Source organism: Mesoplodon bidens (genome assembly GCF_964165515.1).
Source record: "Mesoplodon bidens genome assembly, chromosome: 12".
Taxonomy (NCBI): domain Eukaryota; kingdom Metazoa; phylum Chordata; class Mammalia; order Artiodactyla; family Ziphiidae; genus Mesoplodon; species Mesoplodon bidens.
Window position 1 is genome coordinate 52324149 of NC_138168.1, and position 23268 is coordinate 52347416.

Sequence of the window (23268 nt, forward strand, 5' to 3'; positions counted from 1 at the left end):
CTATATCTGGCACTCTTAGAAATGGATGCACTCTTTCAGGCCACAGGATACAGTACAGTAGCCTGCCAAGGTGGACTGAAAACTTAAAGGAAGAAAAGGTCTCATTAACACGTGATAGTGGTTAGTTGGGTCCATGTTCATGTGTCAGTACCAAATTGCCTATTTAGAAAACTAACAAGTTGGCTTCGTAACATTGAGCATAGATGCTGTACTAGAAATCCTAGGTCCTCAACTATCAGAATAATTTTAAAAAACAATATAAGTTGGCAGTATTTTATATACTTGAAAGTCCATAATTTCCACGTGTTTTATTCTAGCCTTGTAAACTTAGAGAACAGTTACAGTTATACACGGAAATGAAACAAATTAACAGGTTATATTTCCCTATCCTGATTTTGTTATTGAAGTAATTTGATATTTTATGATTATTTTGTAGTAAAACTTTTTCTGGCAAGTCTTACCTGGAATTAAAAAGTATTTAAAAGTTAAAACAAACTTACTTACTAGCAAAAAAGAAACACTGTTTGTTCTAACAAAATTTATTATGCAGTAATTACAAAGATTAAAGACTCTCCCATCTCAAATAAAAATAACTGTTATAATTACACACATAATACAGTACCTTATAGAGTGATTCCAATAAATATCACAGGAAATACAGGGCATTTTCAATTGGAGAGACAAATACTTTCACCGTGTCTGACACAGGAAACCCTGTTCACATAACGATCTGCATAAGGTCATGCTTTTAGTAACAGTCTGCCTAGAACTGTGCCAAAGCAATTCTTTCAGAATGTGAAGTACCGGGCAAACCACTCCTGGCGCTGGGGATCTGGAGAAGCCACCGGGGAAGCTTCACTCTGAGGAGGACTGAATTCATAAAAAGAGAGACATGTAACCCAGCATTAAGCTGTTTTGCAAAATGAAGGGAAAAGCACATAAAACATCAGTGCAGATGACCACAACTGGTTCCCTACGTTAGGAGATGCATTTTAAAGATCTGCTACTTCCTCTACACTGGACTGTGTTCTCCACTCCATGAGAGTGCAGCAGCAGCTCAGATGAAGTCCGTGAAGGAGGAGCCACATTACAACAATTACAAGAAACAAAAAAATCAAACAGTTGAGTAAAGTCAGGTGACCTTCTTGGAATAAAAAAGTTCAGGAGGAACTGTAGGAAATAAGAGAACCAGGTAACATTCTTCTTGTCCAGCACCTTTTCTCTTCTAGTTAATTAAAAAAAACTTTTAGAATCTGACACAAGCATTTCTTACAGATGTGTCCTTAACTATAACTAAATTAAGTAATTAAACCATTGTATAATATTTTTTATATATGTATGTTTATATTAAACTTTCATAATTCCATAAGCAGATACTCTAGGGGAAAGGAGTACATTAAAATGCCCATTTCCCCTCCATCTTCAAAGTTATATAATTTTTACTTATCTTAACTCTAACTAAAGATTCTTTGGGCTAGTTAAGAAAATAAAAGAATCCCTACCGTCTTTGGGGGAAATTACAAGGCACGCAACAATGTGTAATGGAAACTCCAGTAGTCATGTTCCTTGAGCCCATGCACATGCATCTTACTGATACCTGAACATACCCATGCACAAGGGAAAATAAGCAACACAAAATATTTAGCAGGAGACACATTCAAAGGTGTATTTGACTATTTTTCATTCTTGCTATTTTTTTCTATTTAAAATAATGTCATTAACTAGTCGTTAATCACTTAGCCTAGAAAAAAAAAAGTAGTCTACCTGTATGATTATTACTAGTGACGCTGAGACTTAGTAAGAATAAATCAAAAAATAAATTTTAAAATAGCACAAGATCAGTAATAGTAAGGTAAGCACAAAATGACAGCACTTTCTAATTATTTAATGGATAAACAATTGGATTTCATTCAAATTTTACTTGTTAATACATTTATTCAAGGACTCTGAGATAAAACTGGAATAATAAATTTTTTTTTCTAAATTTCCTACTTCTATCATTAAGTTCCCAGAGCTTATATATTTTTTATTTTGGCAATAAGTGCATATATATTTATAAATAAGCAAGAGAAAAATAAACAGATAAGAAACAAAAGCCACTTAATAAATAAAAAAAATCTTGAATTTCTGTAATAAGGGGGATGGATTATTAATGAAAAACTGGTGATAATTCTAAAAATGAAGCACCAGTCCATAAATATTAAAATTCTAAGCATATGAATTACATTAGTACCTCTTGAAGCATTTAGAAAATTGACAAGAAAATAGAAAAAAATCTCTTTAACAGAGTTAAAAAGGAGTTCTCTAGAGAGGTGGTGAATATATTTTGAAAATATTTCACAGTAAAATTTCTTTTCCTAGGCTGTTCTTAAAGTAGTAGATTTCTGCAATGTAAGAAAGTAAATTTCTCAAGTTAAAAAAGAAAAGAAATCACTGGTGAGACGGGGCTCACCTCAAAAATGTCTTGGGCTCTTTGGGTGGCACTGGCTGTGGAAGTGGTTTGCTGCTGTTGAACTCAATATCGTGGACTGGAGAATTAGGAATGGGATCCAGGCGGTTAGGATGTCCATTGCCCACTCCACCAGATTCCAGAGCACTTAGATTGGGAACACTCACAAACCTGTTTGTTGGTGATTTATTGTTCTTCTTCTTTTGCTGTATTAAAAATAATACATGTGAGGACAGTCCCTGCATAAGGACGAATGAGAAAATAGGAACAATAGAAGATACAAATTTGGCATGGGAAAATTTTGGAAGCTGGATGTTAAGATGAACCAGTGTTACCCAAAGTGTGGTCTGGGGATCCTTGGAGGTGCTCTTTATCTACATGGAATCCTCACAGACAGACATGCTGCTAGGACAGAAAGAATGAGGAAGAAGTGTTTAGGAATGGTTCATAGGGAGGAGAGGAGGGGGTGGAAAGAAGGCCAAGGGATAAAGAATACTGGGAGGAAAAGGGAAAGGGGGAAACAGTACATCTCACGGATACCATGAGGTCAAATGGGTTTAGGCTAAAATTAGGAGAAGGTGAAAAGTTAACAATTTTAAAAGAGAGGTCTGTGAACTTTAGCCATCTGTCAAAGGGAGGCAGTTCTTGCCTGGAAAATAAAAGGAATGAGAAAATGCTTGGCAAAGTAGTTTGAATCAAGTCTCACATTTCTACCTAAGACTTAGAGCTGACCTAGAGAAATAATTTGGTTTTAAATTCACTGCACCATCTCTCTGAAGAGGGAAGATGAAATCTGTATACTTAAGTCTCAATTACCAATTAACTGGTAGTATTACCATTAGCTCACAATCTTTGAAAAAAATTTAAAGGTTATAAAACAAAACCGATCAATGTTTATCTTTTAATTGGTCTTTAAAATTGATGGATGAAAAGAGCAATACAATTTCAGATTATTAAAATCTATCAGCTTTCAAATCATTAACTTTAGTCTCTATTCATCTGTAGATTCAATGAACATCATCTTGCTTTATGTAATAAAAATTAACATAAATGTGTGCTAATTTATGAAATAATTTTTGCAAAATGATTCCAGAGTTTGAAAAAAATGCAATTAATAGACAAGATGGTCCTTTTCCTTTACTTATAATGATCTCAACTATCTAGACATTGTCCTTTGTCATTTTCTGTGAATCACAAAGTCTCTGAAAAGAAGCCTATTTTAGCATAACTGCAAAAAGAAAGGAAGAACAATATCTTCTTCAGAATTATTTGTGAAAATTGAGTCCCTATTAGGAGTCAGAATTTACAAAGATGTATCTTTAGCATTTTCTTGTTCTAGTCATGAGAGGGCATAATTAAACCTACTTAAGGTTTCTATTTTAAGAAATCAAAAGTATCATTGGTAAAGTTCTACAGTAATGGTTTTGTGGCTAAAAATGTAATTCCAATAAAATAGGTAAAAAGGAAATATTTCTAATCTTGTTTCAACAAGTCTCATAACCTAGCTTTTTAATTAAAAGCTTATTTCACCCTAAATAATGCATTTAAAAACTGAAACTAACTATATTCATTCATTCACCAATTATTTTTTTGAGAGGCCTTTATGTGCCAGGCACTGTTTTGGACTCCGGAGATACAGCTATAGGTTTCCTGACTTTAGTCATTCCATTTTGCAAATCATTCAAGTCATTCTGTTTTAATAAATATTTAAGTTTAAAGTTTGGAGCACTTTAAGTTGTGAAGAAAGGATAGATTCCATCTTCTTAATAGAGAAGTTTTGTGAGCTTTGAAAGCAGAAATTTTTCTGGCTAAGGGCCTAAGAGAAATTAGATATGATGTGCAAATTAATTAAATCTGAATCCAAAACATAGCTTTAGCATGGGCATTTTTATTTCTACTACTGATTTCTGCTAAAAGATATGTAATCCCTATAAAACCCATATACATAATTATTTATTCTTTATTACTTGCTTTATTCACTAGAATAATTTGTAGTAGCTTATAGAAAACATGATGAAATTTTGCAACTGAACAAATATTTACTGAGTACCCACTATACCTATAGCACTATGATGGGAGTCATAGGAAGCTCGGGTACAAAGATGTATAAGACTTAGCCATGTCCATTTCATTTATCTGCAAGGCTCTTCTATCTGTCCTAAGACAGCAACAAAATGTAAGAATAGGTCATGTTCAATTTTAATTGTCAAGAAAGGTGATTAAGACTGTGAGAAGTAAGGCCCTCCTCTGAAGATTAGTGGGCAACAAAATACATGTCCAACCCAAGGCCCATTAAGATGGCAGGCCTTAAGTCAGGGAGAGCTGTTGGGTATACAGGGGTTGGAGTACTTTTCAAGACCCCATAGAGGACAGTGAACACTAAGGAAATGACAAGAAGTTATCCTGAGGATAAGTGAGTTTTCTTTTTTTTAAGAGATATAAAAAAACAAAATGGTATAACCAAGTTTTATAATATTAATAAAATACTATTTTAAGGAATATGAATTCTCAACAAATAAATGAATATTATTAGCATCTCATTTGAAAATGAGTATATAAAGAATTCATAGATTTTAGTCCTAGATTATTAAACTTAAGAAAACATTTTTTGGAAGCTTTATCTTCTGCTGCTCTACATATTTTATAAAAATTTTAATCAAGTTTTAAACCATACTCCTATTTTACAATGTTTACAGCACATACCTTAGTCAGTGGATTAATAACACCAACAGTAGGACTTGAGTTAAACACTTTGTTGAAGTTAGTTTCTCGATTGACTAATTCCAGCTGATAAAATTTATTATCCTCCTATGCAAAAGAATTACAAACATTTTCTATTCAATATTTAAAAACTTAATTGTATAAATGCCATTTCATTCAAAATTTAATATAAAACCTGAATGAAAATTTATATACCTTATTCAAAGATTTCTAGACCTGACTGTCAGGTCTAGAAATCTTAGAAATCTTAAAGTCTGCTGGTGGGTGAGTTTTCAACACATTTCAAACCCTGTGCTCCGGGATTCTTCTCTACCCTTTCATACCTTTTCCCTCCAAGGCTAAAGCTAAATGTTTTATTTGGCCCATCTCTTTTCCAGAGGGCTGACTGTGCATTTTGAGCAGGCTTAACCTGCATTCATGGAGCTGCTCTGTGCATGGCTGAGTTGTTTCCAGACATGAAGATGGCACTATGGTATATCATTATTCTTGAGTACTGGAAAAAGTATTTGATCTTGCCTAATCTCCTCTGTGAGACATCAAAGTATTACAGCAATGGTAACCACAGAACAGAGAAAAAGTGAATGGCCCATGCAGAGATAAACCCTTTGCCTTTGGCTTCACCAACAGGTGCTAATTGAACAACCAGACTGTAGGAAGTAAACACATAAGTGAATGGATCACTGTGTGTGTGAAAGGCAGGGTTGTGTGCTCTAGGAGAACTAGATTTTCAACCCCCTCCTAGTTACCACTGACCATCATTAATCTCAGCCCATGTGCCTCACAGTCCACAGACTTAGGGTGTAGTGAAAAGAGTGTAGACCATTCCCTGGCTAGAATTGGAAAATCAACAGCTATTTCTAGCACAGATGAAACATAGTAATACATTTGCTAATTTCATATGTAGAATATAAGGTAATTTTTCATGAATCTACTGTTGTCAGATAGAGACAGAGCAAGCTATGATGCCTGTGCTCATGTTCACAAAGCCTGGAAAATTGGGTGCTTATTGGGATGAAGTAGCACATATTCTGTCTTTCCAATGCCTGCTCCTGGGCTCCATCTATGAACCCCAATCAACTACCTGTTGATTTTTGGCAGGAACTTCTAGTCCCATACAACAGGATGGCTTTCCTAAATGCTAAGAGAAATATGTTAAGGAAAAAGGACTTCAGAAATAAATACTCTTAGGCTTTCTTTGCATGCTAATGTCCAAAGTTTTCATGAAGAGATCAATGAGTAAACAGAATGATTAGCATTCTATTTCTAGTTTTACTCTTATTTTTATTTGTTAGTGGCAGTAAAAAGCAATATTTTAATTATTGATCAGGTCATATAATTTTAGAAGACTCTGAAATGTTTTATGAATTTTAAAACATCTGTTATTTTTATTCTTGAGGAATAATGACTTTAATGAAGGCAGTGTATTTATTGTTAAATCTGTATTTTCTTCCCTGATGGACTTCTCAGAGCCGCTAACATCTCAGTGTGCACTGAGACTCTCAAGACAGCCTGTAGCTTTTCTTAGGCTAGAACCCTAAGAAAATAGAATCCTTTTTCCATGAAGTATGTCTTTGGATCAGGTTTTAGTGGGACACACTTTAGGAAGTTAACAGGACTAACTGGAAGTGTGCAATGCAGACTTGTGTGTGTATGTGTTGACCGTTCTTTCCCATCCAATTCTAATTCTACATGTACAATACACACACACACACTTCAATAGTAATATTAACTGTACACTGGCAATAACATATTATTAAACATTCAATATGTATTAAAAAGTATTTCTTTTTAAAAATTACTGAAAAAAGACACAATCTCCTTACCATAATACCAAATTTAAAATTACTTTGTATTTCTTATCCTCATTCATAAACATTTTAATAAACGTTCAATCACAATACATATATTTTGTACTTTCAACTTTTGTTTAGCATTACTTAAAAATATTTTCTCATGTTTTCCCAATCAACAGTCTACAGATTACTAACATGGTTACACCACAACCCCCTACCCCCCAAACCAAAACAACTTACCATTAGTTTCTTTATAACCTGATCTCTTTCTGTAAGCATGGCTTTTAATTCTCCAATCATCTGTAAATCTTCTGGTTTTGATTCTCTCATTAGATATTTTTCTTCCATCTCTTCTAGTCTAAAAACAAGAAAACCTTTCATTGATATGATGCAGACATTCTTTTGCAATGCCTGTATTTTTCAAATTGGTTCAGTTGAACACACCAAAATTTAAAATCAAACTTTTTCCTTTAAAACTTGTAAGCATAATGACATGATTGCCTCAAGAGGTAGTGTTATGAAAGGCTCTCCAAGTGTAGATGATGTTATTAAAGGCTTTGCAGATTACTTTTGGAAGAATTCGCTCATTTTTAAGTCATTTAAGTGTATATGGGAATGAGTTGAGGTATGCTCTGTAGAAGAAATAATACACTGAATAATACTAACCTAGCAATGCAGGCTTGATGCTGGAAATGTAGGCTTACTATTAGGAGAACTTACCACATATACGATATTGTGTGATGACAAAGTTTGTTAACATATATAAAAAGGACAGAAGATACAGAGGAAAGGGGTACAAAGGACACACACATATGACATCATTCTTTCCTGGTTTATGGGAAATGCAGTTTACAAATTCTGCATATCAGTTAACATAAACTGGAAAAAAAAACCCAGTTCATCGGATAAAAGAAGAATCGTATTTCCTTCTAGGCCTGTTCTGCCCTGAATGAAATGAGAAGGTAATAGAACTAAATGCCACTGAAGACTCTAGAATAGAGGCCATTTTTTATGAGCAGAGGTGCCATGGACCCTGCAGAGTCTAAGAATATAGCACAGGGCAGAATGAAGAGGATGCAAATGGAAACTGCTAGTGTAGTTTGAAAAAAAGCACTCTTAATTTTAGAAAATTCAAATAATTAGAACAATTTTAAAACTTGTTTTCAAAATATGAAGAATAAACTAAGCTCAACAAAATTATGGTTAATGAAGATTCACAGAAAAATTTATTCAGTCAACACATATTGAATAACTTCTAGATGATCTATTCTAGGTATCAGTGATCCACTCCCACCCTCCAGTTCCACAGGGGTACCAGAATCTGTGCATTTTAGTACTTTTAGTAAATTCCACTAACTCAGCTCAACCCAAAGACTTGGAGATAACATTTTTGGCTCCCTACCCAGCCCCATGGCTGAAGTTCTAATCTGGGAAGTAGGGAGGTATGAGGGAGAGGAAGTGTTGGGTTAGGGAGTGACTGTCTCAGGATCATTTGGGACTTCGTCAGTTCAGTGTGAGGCTAGTTTCACTATCTTCACTTTTGTTCTTCTGTGACAATTCACTGAGCTCATATAAAGTAACCTTGCATTTTATCATGATGTGGCATTATATGGGCAAAGGTTTATATTTTACGGGCAACGGTTTTGAAAAGCTTGAGAAATGTGGAAAAAGGCATTTGCGTTTCATACCAGAGTAGCCACAAGATGTCACTGGAGTACTTTATCAGTAAAAACAAGGTACAAGATTTTTGAACTGTTTCCTACAGCTGAACAAAAATACTTGGTAGTAAATGGTCACTAAAAAACTCAATTTAAAGCCTTATTTAAAACTATTATGTCTTAGAATAATTCTGAATGTTGCTTTTAAGTATGGAAAATTCAGAAAGCATCTTCTTGGGGTGTAAATAAATACATGTACTTCATTTGTAAAGTTAAAAAAAACCCAAACAATAAGTATTATGTCTTTTTGTTCCAGTACAATGAGAAGTTAAGGTAAAGTGAGTCTAAAATAGTCAGTTACTATCCCTGAACCACCTTTTTTGCATAATAAAGGTCTCTGAACTTAAATTCCAGTGTATGTTTTTGTTTAGTTTCAACATTCTTTACCCACAAAATTATTATCAGTTAATCTTCTCCACAAAATACCTTTACAACACCAAAAAATTTTTTAAAAGATACCTGGATAGTAAAGGGGAAAAAAATTGATTAAACTGAAGAAACATCCATATAAACACAAATGGGAAAGCATTAAAGGAGAGAACAAGTAATATGATGTAGATTTAACCTGCAAACATATTCCAAGAATTATTAGTCTTTCAAAATCCTGATGGGGGAAGCACACTTCGTCCTCTTCTGATGCCCATTCACGCCAACACCGGGCAGTCAACATTTTCCCTTTCAGTTGCCCCACGCAACTCTCTAAGCCAGCTGCTTCCCAAAGACTAGGTGTGAACGACTAGTGATACAGGAGACAGTTTAGTTTGTTCTCCTTTAATCTTTCTGACCACGAGGAGAAAGTCTGTTTGGTTCTGTGTATCTTGACTGGTCTTCATAGCATATATGCTTATTACGCTGTTTCACAGCACTCAAGCAGGCCTCAAGCATCAGTGCTAGCCAGGATCTAATAACACTGTTGTATTTTCACAGAATTCACATTTATATAGTTATGGCTTAACTTCTATTTAGAAAAATGGATGAAATTTTTCAGTAGTGATAATGGTTTTACTGCAGAGTTAAAAAATTAACAGGAAAAGTTGATTAAGTTAAAACAAGTCAATTAAAAATATTAAGAAAGTAGTATCATAGGTAGCCAGAAATGACCAAATTCCCAAAGGCTATATAGGAAGGATTAAAGCCTGGGAAACACTGCCTTGAGGGAACCACACAAGTACACACAGACTTTTACTCAAAATACAGATTCCCATTAGAAGTAATACAAAGAGAGAACAGACAGAAGTAGAACATATAAAATTACTAATTAGGGTCACTGCTGGATTCTCCCCAGGCACACACGCCCTGATTTTTTTTTTTTTTTTTTTTGGCTCTGAGAATATATAGGTCAGTGTCTATGGCTCATGGATAACACAAACCAAAAATATGAATGCATAAAAAGCTGTATAAAAAAGTTTCCCAGTTGATAGTCCTTCCACACTTTTAAAATAAATAATTGACCCCCAAAAATCAGTAGGTTGAGATTTTAGAGCCAAACAACAGTATTATTAGTCACTAATGACTAATTTCTAAAATATGACTAAATTCTAAAATAGTCATATCTATTTTAGAATTTTAATTGTATAAGATGAAAGAACTCTATTATACTGTCTCCTACAGCCTTAAGGAAAGGAAATATAGTAATTCAAGCAGCTTAACGTCAAACTTCTCTTTCCCATAAATTACAGGCACAGATTCAGACTTGTGACAATAGAACGACTTCATCCTTACCTCACAAGATTATGAAAATAAGCTGTATGGCAACTTAAAAATCAAATAACAACAACAAAAAACTATTAGGGTATTATAGATTAAAAAAACTCAAACAACTTTTAAGGAATAAGTAATTCTGGTGTGGTGGAGAGCTTCTTTTTAATCAGGTATTACTGACCTACTTAAAGTCCAAGTACAGAAACTCAAATGTTTCCCCCAAGAAGAAATTACCTTTTGGCTTCAGTATAGTGAGAAGTTAAGGTAAAATAACCCTAAACAATAATAATCTCTGAACCAAACTACCTTTTTTGCATAATAAAGACCTGCCATGACTCCAAGTTCTGTGTATATTTACAATTTAGCTTAAACAAAGTCCTTTAAAACAGCCCATTCTCATTTGTTTCTAAAACAAAAACCATGACATATTTCTTAGATACAATGTTTTTACTAAGATACTATACCACTCAAGAAAATAAAACAATTTCTATAGCATATCTGAAAACCTAAGTAGACTTTAATACCCAGCACTAGAGAAGAGGATTTCTAGTAATAATTCCGTAAGAGACACAGAACTCTTACCACCATTTCAACGACGTTTAGAGGGTACAGTCCCTCCTTTAAACTTTTGTCCCCATTTCATTTCCCTGGAGTCCAACAAGGTTTGGGGCAGGGACAGAAGCAAGAAATGGCCAGCTGCTCCAGAGGCCCCTCCGCTGCAGCCTTCAAGTGCAGGCTGACCCGTGCTCCTCCAGTGCCTCCACCATACCCACCGCCAAGAACCCACAGGGCTTTGCTGATTTTGAAGTTTTAAAGTCAGCAAGCAGTTGATTAGGAACTTCAGTAGGGTACCCTTAGTTCTCTGAAACAGGCTGAGAATAGTTCAAAAGTTGTTCTCCCCAGTTCCTTAAACTGGAATGAACCCTCCCTGCTTGCCATCTGTTTAAATCCAAACCATTCAGCAGATCCCAGCAGGCTGCATTTGAGGATATGCGCCAGAAATATCCACCTGTCTAAAACTGTGCTTTTCAATATGGAGGCCACTAGCCCATATGTGGCTATTTACATTTAAATTAATTAAAATTAAATGAAGTTAAAAATCCAGTTCCTTGGTTGCACCAGCCACTGTTCAAGTGCTCAACAGCCTTTGTGGCTAGCAGCTACTATACCGGACAGAGCAGATACAGCACATTTTTGTCATTACAGAAAAATCTACTAGACATTGCTAGCCTAAATACAGTTGTATATGTGTTTGTTTTTAACTAAATGAGTAGATACCTAAAACTAGAGGTTAATTACATAATGACAGCAGGTGAAGAAAGAAATATGATCGGTTAGCATAGACCTAGTTGAAGTAGAAAACAAGTGGTAGATCTAGAAAAACAGATAAAATATTTGACTTATGAGTAACACTAATCCTTTGATTAAAAATGAATATTAAAATACTAAATTATTTTCTATCTACTGAAAGTTCATAATGCGCAAAACCATAAAAAATGGAATAAAGTTAAAACAAAGATATAACCCTTACTCTTTGTAACGTAACATTTCTAAGGAGACCGGACACACAGACGGACAGAGGTTATTCTTTCTGTGAGCATGTTTTCTCAGAGTATGAAGAGGGGGATATCAGGATTTTAGCCTCTGCATGATAAACAACACTGTGGTCACTGGGGTTCATTGTAACTCATCTCTTCAAAATGCCTGAGATTATGAGCTTTTCGACACAGCAGGTGTGCAAGCTCTTACTGCAGCTCACAGATTTAAAAATTACCCCCAATAACTGTAAACACCCAGAATCACTGTGACTGGGGAAATGACCTCATGAGTCTCTTTACCATTTCAAGGGTAACTTTATGAAGTGGTAAATATTATAGGGAATCCTCAAAGATTTTATTTGTGAAATATTCATTGAGTGCCTACTGATGTGAAAATTCTGTATGTGTCCATTAGAAAGAACACCTCACCTCAGAGGCCTCTGAAGTAAATGCCAGTGACTGGGAGGGCCTGTTTTCTGTTTCAGCTGAAGTGAATGTGGGCATATGTGGTACAAATTTAACAAGACTTACTGTGAGGCTTAGCTGGTTAAATGGATGAAATGCGAGATGATTTTTAGATTGGAGGAAGGCAATAGGTAGGAATGACATAGAAGGTTATTCTAGACTGTAGAGGATAACACAGGAGACTCCTAGAAGGAAACTGTGAGGGTCAGTGTGGCTGACACAAAGGTAGCAGACAGGGAATACGGGTGGCTGTGGGATGAGGCAGGAGATGGCACGCTGGAGCTAAGAGTTTAAGTTTGACTTTGACACTGAGGGTAATGGGATTAAGTCACTATTTTGACTTTATTGAAGTATATGGAGATATGTATATTTTTTTATGAAGGCTTTTTAATTGATTGGAAGAGGAGGGACTGAAAGTGAATAAACCATTGCAGCAGCTTAGAGTAAATTATTTCTGAGATAACTTAAACTGGACCACAGTTTAGGCCACAGAGATGGAGTGAATGCCAGGTGCATTAGCTATAGAAGTTTATAAGTAAGTGTGTAGGAAAGAGAGGGGCTATTAAATATTTTTTAAAACATAAAGCAATAATTAGAACTTTGGCTTTTAATGATATTGGAGCTACTATATATGAGTACTAACTTTGTGATGTTTTACATTTATTGATTTTTAAAATCATAACACAATCCAATGCTTGTTGTAGGAACTCAAACAACGTGTAAGTAGAGTATGTAAAATAAAGAGGGAGTGTTTGCTCTTCTCCGTCTCCAGTACCTCCTAATCCAGTCCACAGATGGAATCACTACCATTAAAATTTGTATTTGTTTCTTTAAGATCTTTTGATACTTTTGTAAAATATGTATTATTAGTGTATATATAGGGTCATAATAACCCCATTGGTCACAATATGCTCTTTTTACTTAACACTATAGAATGGGTATCTTTTGAGTTTTCACCATGGCATGATAGTTCATGATCCTGAGGGACAGTCTTTGGACAAATATTGTCCTAGTAGAACCATAGCAGTAGCAGCTGATAAAACATAATTGTTCAACTGCCTTCTTGTAATTAAAGAATATATCATATTGCAGTTACCATCTGTAAATACAGCGCTTAAGTTTTCTTTTTGAAGTATCATTTAATTAGATTCAAAAGACTAGCTAATCTGAGGTTAGACACAGTGCTCCTCAGTTTATTCTCCACACATGAATTTTCTTTAATATAATGCGACTTACGACACTTGTAAAGCTGCATTTATTTCCTTGAGTAGCTCGTTAGTCTTATTAAAATCTGCCCGCATGATATTTTTCTCTCTGAGGTGGTCTGCTGTCATGACATCCAGCTCTTTTTCAAGTCTCTTGTTTAAATCTTGTTCATGCAACCTGTTTAATTTATTTTTAGTTAAGAAAACGTTATTCTGAAGTCGAGCTTTCAAAACTTTCTATATTCTAACAGACTGGAAATGGTTTTAGGTATAATATACAGAAAATCAGTGGAAACAGCCTAAAGTAAAGTACTTACTTTGCTCTAATCTTCTAGCTTGTTAAAGTTGTCTCCTTTAATGCTTTTTAAAATAACATTTTTAAAAGATTTTAGTTAATTACATACAATTTCCAAAGTTAGTGAATGTATGTACATGTTTCAAAATATAAACATTTCTTCTACATCCAAATTATAACATAGTCAACAAATAAAGTAAAAAGTAGTCCTCAATATCTTACTAGAAGGCTATCTAGTCATAAAAATAGGCATGTATTGCTAAATACCATTGCAATAGTCTTTCAGGTAACACTGCAAATTCCTTCTGTGGTGACTGAAGGCATACCTCATCTGTTGGTTGGATTCACTCCTTATTCTGAGAATTTCTTTCCCCTTAAATTCCAGTTCTTTGGTTAGGGCATTTATATTTTCATGAAGGTGCTGTACTTCTTTATCCAAGTCTGAGATGTGATGCTCTCTGTGCCTTACTTCGTCTTGTAGATCTGTTATTCTACACATGTGCTCCTTACTCTGAAAAATACAAATAGTTCTTAAAAGTTTTCTGCATATTTACATTCTGTGTTTAAGGGAAAGAAAATGACATACTGGAATGTCAAACGTAAATCTGACATTGCTTCAAAAGCAAACTGCTGAAATAAGGAAACCTCGAGGCCTCCTCTATTTTCATATATCAATATATAAGAAGTGTTTATATGGATGCAGCTTAAATAGTTTCAGGGCCACAGGGGACCCAAAAGACCATATAAGCACATCTCCCTCATTTTACTGATGAAGAAACCAATACCCAAGAGATGATTTGTCCAAGGATGATCTATAATCAATGGCAGAGCTGATATTAGAATACAGGGCTCTTAAGTACTCAGTAAGTTACATGGTCTTGCAGTAAAATGCTGGTGGCATCGTCCTTTAATTTAAAAAGGACCTGCATCTATGGAGGCCATCCCAATATATACACATCCCATTGCTTAGAAGACTCTGTCTGCTTCATTCTGGTCTAGTAGTTATCCTGTCAGACAGATAAGCTCCCTTCCATTTTCCTACAAGTCACTGTTTTCTGCAAATTCTGCAGGCCTAGACATTGTCAATTTCAGCAGCAGCCTAGTTGGAGAGAACATAAGTTCCCTCCATGGTTATAACGTGGCTCATTTAAAACTTTCTAGTAATGAAGAAAAATTTGAGCTGATCATTTAACATATTTGAAGCCTGACAACGTGAAAGTCGTAAGTAATAAACTAATAAACAGGGAATAGCCTTCATTGTACTATGACTAGAAATCCATTCATCCAGACATACATTCAGGATCACAAACTATCTAATTAAAGAAAGTACACTTGGCTAATGAGCAAAATTTAAAAAGTGTGAATAGTAGCTGTGCTAGTGATATGGAAATACATAAATTATCTTTTTTTTCCTGAGGACCTGCTACTTTGATAGCTGTGCTATCTGATATGGCTGTTTAAATTAACTGAAATTAATTAAATAAATTAGTAAAAATTAATTAAAAATTCAGGTCCTTGGTCACACTAGACATGTTTGGCTTGTGACTATCATAGTGGATAGCACAGATATAGACGAGGTCCCTCATCATGGAAAGTTCTACTGGACAGACACTGCTGTTTTATAGTATTCTGTTTTCACTCTTTGTATTATTTATATTTCATTGTTCACTCAAGATGCAAATAAAATTCAAAATATTCAATTAAAAGGTCATAAAATAAACTGACCATTATACTAAAGTTGAATTACCTAACTCCCTTTAAAAATAAAACTCTTTAATATAGATAGTAAATAATTACTAGTGAAAATACTAGTTATTACAAAATAATTTTCAGAAAACTGTGAACATTCAAATCTATTCATTTATTTAAGAAGACATCACAGAACAGAATGTTCTTTACCTGTCTTCTGCTGATATCTATGCTTCTCTCTAATTCTATTTTAGCGGCTGCCAATTCTTGATGATGATTATGCCGTAACAAATCAATTTCAGCTGCATGTTGATGGTTTAGTTCTGAGCGTAAAGAAGCTGGAATCCAAGGAAAAAAGATTGTGTATTTTTTAAATATTAGTATTTTAGATAAAAATCATAAAAATTAGAGTATTTTTTAAAATTAGGACACATATTCCCATTAAAATATCATAGGATTGTCTATGCTTCTTAAAATACTACATACTATCATAAAATATAAATTTAGAGGTCATCTGGCTTTGAAGAGGATAAGAAAGTTTTCAGCTGCTCAAATGGATCAAGGTTTTCTATACATGTTTTCAGTTTGCAAGTAAGGTGCTAATGGAGAGGAAATTTTTAACTCTTCTCACTCACTAGTAGAATAACACATTTTAGAGTTGAACGGTACTATAACGTATATTTAGGAGGCAACTTCCCACCCACATAAGACTTCTTCCGTGATATCCCTCAAAGATGTTAAGCACTATCTGGTGAGTGTTCTTAGGGATTTGGAAGTCATTATTTTTATCTGAATTTGAGATTATTTCATATATCCACACTTACTGAATGCCAGGCACTATACTATGGGAGAATAAAATATGACCCTGTTCTTATACCTGCACAGGCTAGAGGGAAGGGCATCAAGGAGTTAGGTGGGATGTCAGAGATGAACATTATAATGAAATACAGTGTTTCAGTTATAATGAAAGCAGGGTGGTGTAAGAACCCAGATTTCCTAGGAGAGGGAAACTGGGGATGCTATCAACAAAGGAATTGTCATGGTAACACAGTCTAAAAGACTGAGCTGGCGTTCTCCAAGTGGAGAAAGATAAAAGCATTCAGGAAGGAGTAACATATGCAAAAGCAGAAAAAACCCACTCTGTCAGACAAGCTATAAGAACTTTGGTATGGCAGGCACCCACAGAGCAAGTGGTCATATTGGAAAGAAAATGGAGCCCAGCCTCAGAAAGTTTCAGTACAAAATGATTTTCACTCCATGTTTAGATTCATGGTCCTCAAACTAAGATGTGTGTGGCAGTGTGCCTGAGGGACTTTTAGAGTACACATGACCATCTTCCAAAACACGAATTTTACATGAAGATTTTTGGAAAAGCCACTGTTTTTAATGTTAACACTGAATATATGAGTAAAATACAAGTTACACATTTCAAAGCTAAAACATGAGACTTCAAAGAAATGCTGTGCTTGTAGCAAGTCAATTTAGAATTTAGGCTCCTCCTGAGACCCTCATGTAGGGCATAAGTTCAGTTTCCCTTGGTGTTAAGGGCTGCCTCAGTGGAAAAATTGACAGGACCTGGGGAAGGATATGAGGAATCACTGAAGGATTTAAAGTGGGAAAATCACATGGTGAGATTTGAGTCTTGCAAAAATTAACCCAACTGGGGCTTCCCTGGTGGCGCAGTGGTTGGGAGTCCGCCTGCCGATGCAGAGGACATGGGTTTGTGCCCCGGTCTGGGAGGATCCCACATGCCGCGGAGCGGCTGGGCCCGTGGGCCATGGCCACTGAGCCTGCACGTCCGGAGCCTGTGATCCGCGACGGAAGAGGCTGCAGCAGTGACAGGCCCGCGTACCGCGAGGAAAAAAAAAACAAACCCAACTGGAGTTTGGAGGATGGACTGTGGGAAAGAAGATCAGAAAGAAGGTTGAGGTAATAATCCAGGTGAGAAATGATACGACCATGAATTAAGGGTGGCGAAAGGATGAAAGAAGAGGAAACAGATACAGAGAATATTTAAGAGGAGGAAATAACATGATGTGCAAGCGAAAGAAAAAAGGTTGAATGCATCTCCCAGATTCGTGGTTTTGGCAACTCAGTAAACAGTGATATCATAAATTCAAGTGGGAGGTATGGGAATGGAAATATATTTTAGACCTGAGGGAGATGGTGAGCTAATATTTTAAAACAGAGTGTGAGTCAGAATATCTAACAGTCTAATAAGCAGTATAAAATATAAATCTAATTCACAAGGAAAGTAGATTGGTCTAGAAATACATATTTCGAGTCACAAGCACAACAGATGGCCGTTGAAGCCATAGATGTGTGTGTAGAAATAGAAACAATAAAATTGGAAAAGAAGATACACAAATGGCAAATGAGCACATGGAAGAATGTTCAACACCATTAGCCATTAGGGAAATGCAAAGTAAAATTCACAATGAGATATCACTACACTCCTACCAGAATGGCTAAAATAACAAAATAATGACAACATCAAATGCTGGTGAGGATGTGAAGAAACTGGATCATTCATACATTGCTGGTGGGGATGTAAAATGGTATAATCACTCTGGAAAATAGTGGCAGTTTCTTAAAAAACTAAACATACAATTATCATATGACCCAGCAACTCAACTCCTGGGCACTTAACCCAAAGAAATAAAAACTTAAACTTGCACACAACTGAAAACACACAGATGTCCTTCAGTGGGTAAAGGACAACAAATATGGTAGGTCAATACCATGGAGTACTACTTAGCAATAAAAAGGGGCAAACTACTGACACATACAACAACCTGCATGAATCTCCAGAGAATTATGCTGAGTGAAAAAAGCCAATCTCAAAAGGTTACATATCGTACAATTCCGTTTACAACATTCTTAAAATGACAACATTATAGAAATGGAGAAGAGATTAATGGTGAGGGGAGGGAGTGAAGTACATGTGGCTATAAACGGGCAGCAGGGATACCATGGTGATGGGAATGTTCTGTGTCTTGACAGTATCAATGTCAACATCCTGGCTGTGACATGCACTTTAGTTTTGAAAATGTTACCATTGAAAGAAACTGGGTAAAAGGTTCAGAGGATCTCTCTGTGCTATTTCTTATAATCTCATGTGCATCTACAATTATCTCAAAATAAAAAGTTTAAGAAACCACAAAAACTTTTTTGTCTACAAAGACAAATGTATTTAAATCATGTTTCAGTGGATACAAGTTCCAACACTTCGCCCATTTTTACCTCTCCTCGGGAAGAGGAGAGAGCTATAACGACTTGGCCTAGAACTCCCAGCAATAATAGAGAAGATGAATTGGGTCAATTGGTTTTCCCTTTGAGGCCCCAAATATTCATAACACTTTGGTCTTCTTTGTTCTCAGTTCTTACTTAGAAAAGAGTGTGCCACTGAGGTGTGACAAAAGATGTCAAAAACATTAGGAGAATTTGGAAAAAACACAAACAGAAGGAAAATGAGATGACCGGAATAAAAAGTCATTGAATGACACTAAAAAACAAAAAATCCTTTAAATACATATTCAGTATTTCTTCCAAACTCAATTGATCTCCTATAAAAACTATAGTGATTTTAATACCTCAAAGATAAAAGTCCTATTTAATAAAAAATCTGGAAAATATCCAAACAAAAAGTCAGACCTAGACATGACTTTTCTCATTAAAACAAAATCCTTAAGTGGGAAAAAAAACCCAATATGATGATCTAGTCTAAAGACATGTGGCTCCATCCTTATCTATTCCTTTCAGTCACTGGGTAGTGGGAAGCCTGAATGTTCTGACTCTGTTTAGTCCCTTAATGACAAATGGAAGCACCATTGCATGTTGCTTACACAGCCCGAGTATGGAGAACGTTGAGGGGACCTCAATTTACTGTTTGTGTTCTATCCATTCTACTCTGCCATACTTGCTCCTTCATCCAGTAACTTCAAATAAAATATGAACAACAGTTAGATATTCATTTTGATGTTTCAAAAATTAAGAATAAAACTTTGTGATTCCTTGTTGAATTTTAAGTTAGAAGGATGTAAAAATAAATATGACAGGATTATAATCTTTTCAAAGTACCAAGCATAGCCTTTCCTTCATCTTCTAATTCAAACCGAAGCGTCTGAAGTTCCTGTTCCATTTCTATCCGGAAGCCCTCCATTGACTCTCTGTGTGCATCTTTTAATGATTGAAGCTCTGCAGAATGTTTCTGTTGTAAATGATTTTCAAGAGCCTAGAATAAGAGAAACATATTCAAATTATGCTAGAATATAGGAAAGGAAATGGAAACAAAATAGAAAAATTACTAAAACTCAGTTATTATTCAAGGAGAACAAGTTTTTAAAATTCATTTTCACGAAAATTAGATATAAGATGATCATCATTGGAAAATAAATTAGTAGGTTCACTTCAGTAGAATAATCATCATGAAATCAGGTTGAGTCAATATACAGTGTTTGAATTGGGATACAGACCCTTTACCTAAGGCAGTTTTCAAATAAAGCTGTTTTCTGAAGCTCCTAAGGGACATAAACCACCTAAAATTAATGAATAATTCCTCTGTGTGCAGACTTAGACTTAGGAAAGAGGTGGGGGAGGGCACATCAGAAAAGATCTCCTTCTGATCAGGAAGAGAGAGATGAGGGCTTTTCCTACTCCAACCTTAACAAAATGTTTGTAGCTATTTTCTGTCATTCTTTGCTCCTGCATTTGTGAACAGAAGCAAAAGCTGAGAGGAGGTAGCTGGAAAAGTGAACTAAAGCCCTTCATGTGATTAATTTTAAAAGCCTAGCCAGAGAGAACAGACTACACGTGGCCAAGACGAAGAGAAGATATATGGCCACAAGAGAAAAAACACAGAGCTCAGGGTACTTCAAGTTTAGAGTGAACTGTAGCACTCAGACAGGAAGGGTTTTCCTTACTATAATCTATAACCTGAAAGGTTTCTGAGAAAGATACCACATTATAACTAGGGCTGTGTTTCTTCAATCACTACTCTAAAATGCTGCTTTTAAAAATTATTATTTGACTACTTATGTTCTTTCTGAAACGTACAGCGTAAGTCCCTTTGGATACAGGTAAAATAAAGGACTTCTCCTATAGACAACATGACTCAGGTAAGCTTGGCTACCTAATGACAGACAATAAAACTGCCAGTTCTGAAAAGACTGAATGTGTAAAATTAAAGCACTGATATGAAAGCTTACAAGTTATCACAGTTCACAAATGGAATCCAATGAATAGATTATTTAGTAATGCGAACAGGTCGAATTTTTAACCAAAGGAACTTCCTTGATTTTCTGGACAAGATCAATAGACTACAACTTACTGTACAGGCAAATGAGTTGTTTTTAAAAGCATATGACTTTTTTGTTTTAACAATCTTTAAATTACATACCATTTCTTAAAAGAGTATCTATACCCAAATAAAGGATTAAAAATGTGTATCTGTAATAAGTATACATGGTGAAAATTACTGTTAGTAACACTATCAAATCTTTATCTTTATCCATAAGGTCCCTAGAAGAAATTGAAAAATACAGTGTTAAGAAGTGAACTAAAAAAAAAAAAACTAAAAAAAAAAACACTAAAAACAAACAAACAAACAAAAGTGAACTAAACCAAAATTAATCACACTAAAGCTATGTCAAACTAACATTTTAACACAGAACTAAATAATAGATATGGGGCGATTCTGGCATATAATTAAACAAATAATGTATCTGTTTAAGTCTCTTTTTAGTGATTTATTTGTATCACTACTTTTCATATAGCTGTTAGGGCTGTATATAGAGAACTATACTATTTTAAAATGTCTCCCATTTCGACTCATTGTGAATTCTGTACATAAGAAAAAGTATAAGGGACAAAAATGTGAGATTAAAAAATATAAATTCCTTGGGTACATGTGTCTTTTGTAGATCCAGACTTAAGGAGAAAAATTAAAAATTTGATGAAAGACTATTGTAAGTTCAAGATAGTATTAAGTGATTACAGTGGTTACAACTAAATTTATTTAATCACTGCTAACATATGACAAGCCAGACGGTGTATTAGTTTCATCATGAACTTGGCAATATCATGGGAAACAGAAATAAAATTTGTCTGCTATAGTGTATAATTAGTGTCTGTGTTTAATTACTGTGACCCCCTACAAGAAGTCATAGCCTAGAAAACACAAATAAAGCAATATATAATTTTTTGGAGCAAAAAATGAACTCTTTAAAATTAGAAGGCTAACAATTATTAGGCTGTTGATTACATTTGAACATATGTCACTTTAAACTTACTCTTTGTTCCTTTTCCTTTTCTTCTTCCATAGTTTGAAATGCAAGGACATGTGCTTCTTGTAAAGATTTATGTCTTTGTTGATGCTGTTCCTCTAATTCTTCAAGCTCTTGTGTAAGTCGTTGTCGTTCTTGTGTAAACTGGGCTTGCAGTTGCTGCAAAGAGGACTGAGACTGGGAAAGCTGCATCTCCAGATTGTGTTTCAGCAAGGAAATCTATGCCACAGAATGGTACACAAAGAAGAATAAATACAAGGCATGTTTCACATATTGCCTGTCTAAGGAAAAAAGCATTTCAAAGATACTAACAAAAGCAAAATAATTGCCTTAACAAAATGTCCATTTAACATGTTTTATAATATATCATAGAAAACTAATCTTTAGGTATTACCACTTTTATTGTTTTCAGTAATTATCCGAAAAATAGACTGTTTTAGTGGTATTATGCTTGTAGACTCTCTAAAGAACACTGCAGCCCACATTTAAAAATACAACAAATACCTATGCTGCACTGCAACAAAAATTCATGATGTGAAATAAAAACAAAGATAGCTAACGTATTTACTAGGTTATGGTCACTTTACGGAATCACACTATCTAGTCTGAGAAGTTAAACTGCTTATTTTGAGGCAGCAAAGTTGAGTAGTTAAGACTGTGGGCTCTGAGTTAAAATTGTAGCTCTGCCACTTGTCACTGTCAACACCTCACCAGGCTGTGTCAGAGGGGAAAGTGTTACTACACACAGTTCACTCAGAATGGCCCCTGCAACGTAGTAAGTGCTCAATGAAAGCTAGCTAAGATTATTTGAGGATTAAAAAACTACTCTTTAAAAGATTTATTAGTTTATAATTTCGAATTCTTATGTTAAAAAAAGGGTTTTATTTTTGAATTTTGATTTAATTCAAAGGATTTCAAACTTTCAAGCTTTTTAAAAATCACAAACCCCTCACAATCCTCCAGTTACAGCCTTCTAATAATGACAGGTGCTTTTCATTCACTACGGAAAACTGATTTGTCTCTCCTTTTGAAAACAGACAAAGCACCCTTAATACGTCCACATTGCTTCTATGTGTTTTAAAATACTTAAATTTAAGTCCATTTTAAAGACTAAAAGCACAAAATACATGCATCTGTATATGTGTGTGTGTGTGTTCATTTACACATTTGTTGAAACCAAATTTTTATTTGATTTTTTTCTCTTCTCATATACAGGAAACTATAAACTTGAAACTAGATAACTCAATCATATTCTAGATGTCTGAGGCTAAGGGGAACTTAGGGGAACCAGATAAAAAGTTGCCAAATGTGTTCCATTAAATAACTTAAGATGCTGTGTTTATACACAAGTAAAACCGTTTCTGTGGCCAGGAAAGCTAATGGAAAGAGAGAACTTTAAAGTGAGTTTTT

The 23268-nt window shown here is 34.8% G+C and overlaps 1 protein-coding gene across 3 annotated transcripts in view; it reads right to left on the minus strand.

Annotated features, from left to right (window-relative positions):
• Nucleotides 1-523: 523 nt before the first annotated feature.
• FAM184A (family with sequence similarity 184 member A) overlaps nt 524-23268 on the minus strand; it is a 117030-nt gene continuing 94285 nt past the window's right edge. Inside the window, exons 10-18 of one of the 3 annotated variants that reach the window (XM_081250669.1) lie at nt 21865-22077; nt 19655-19808; nt 15785-15912; nt 14212-14396; nt 13622-13768; nt 7204-7321; nt 5153-5257; nt 2453-2655; nt 524-870 (exon numbers count right to left, since the gene is read on the minus strand). In XM_081250669.1, coding sequence (XP_081106795.1) covers nt 789-870; nt 2453-2655; nt 5153-5257; nt 7204-7321; nt 13622-13768; nt 14212-14396; nt 15785-15912; nt 19655-19808; nt 21865-22077 — 1335 coding nt within the window. In that variant the 3' untranslated portion in view covers nt 524-788. The remainder of the gene's footprint in view (nt 871-2452; nt 2656-5152; nt 5258-7203; nt 7322-13621; nt 13769-14211; nt 14397-15784; nt 15913-19654; nt 19809-21864; nt 22078-23268) is intronic. The other 2 variants (XM_081250670.1, XM_081250671.1) reach the window with 2 other exon arrangements.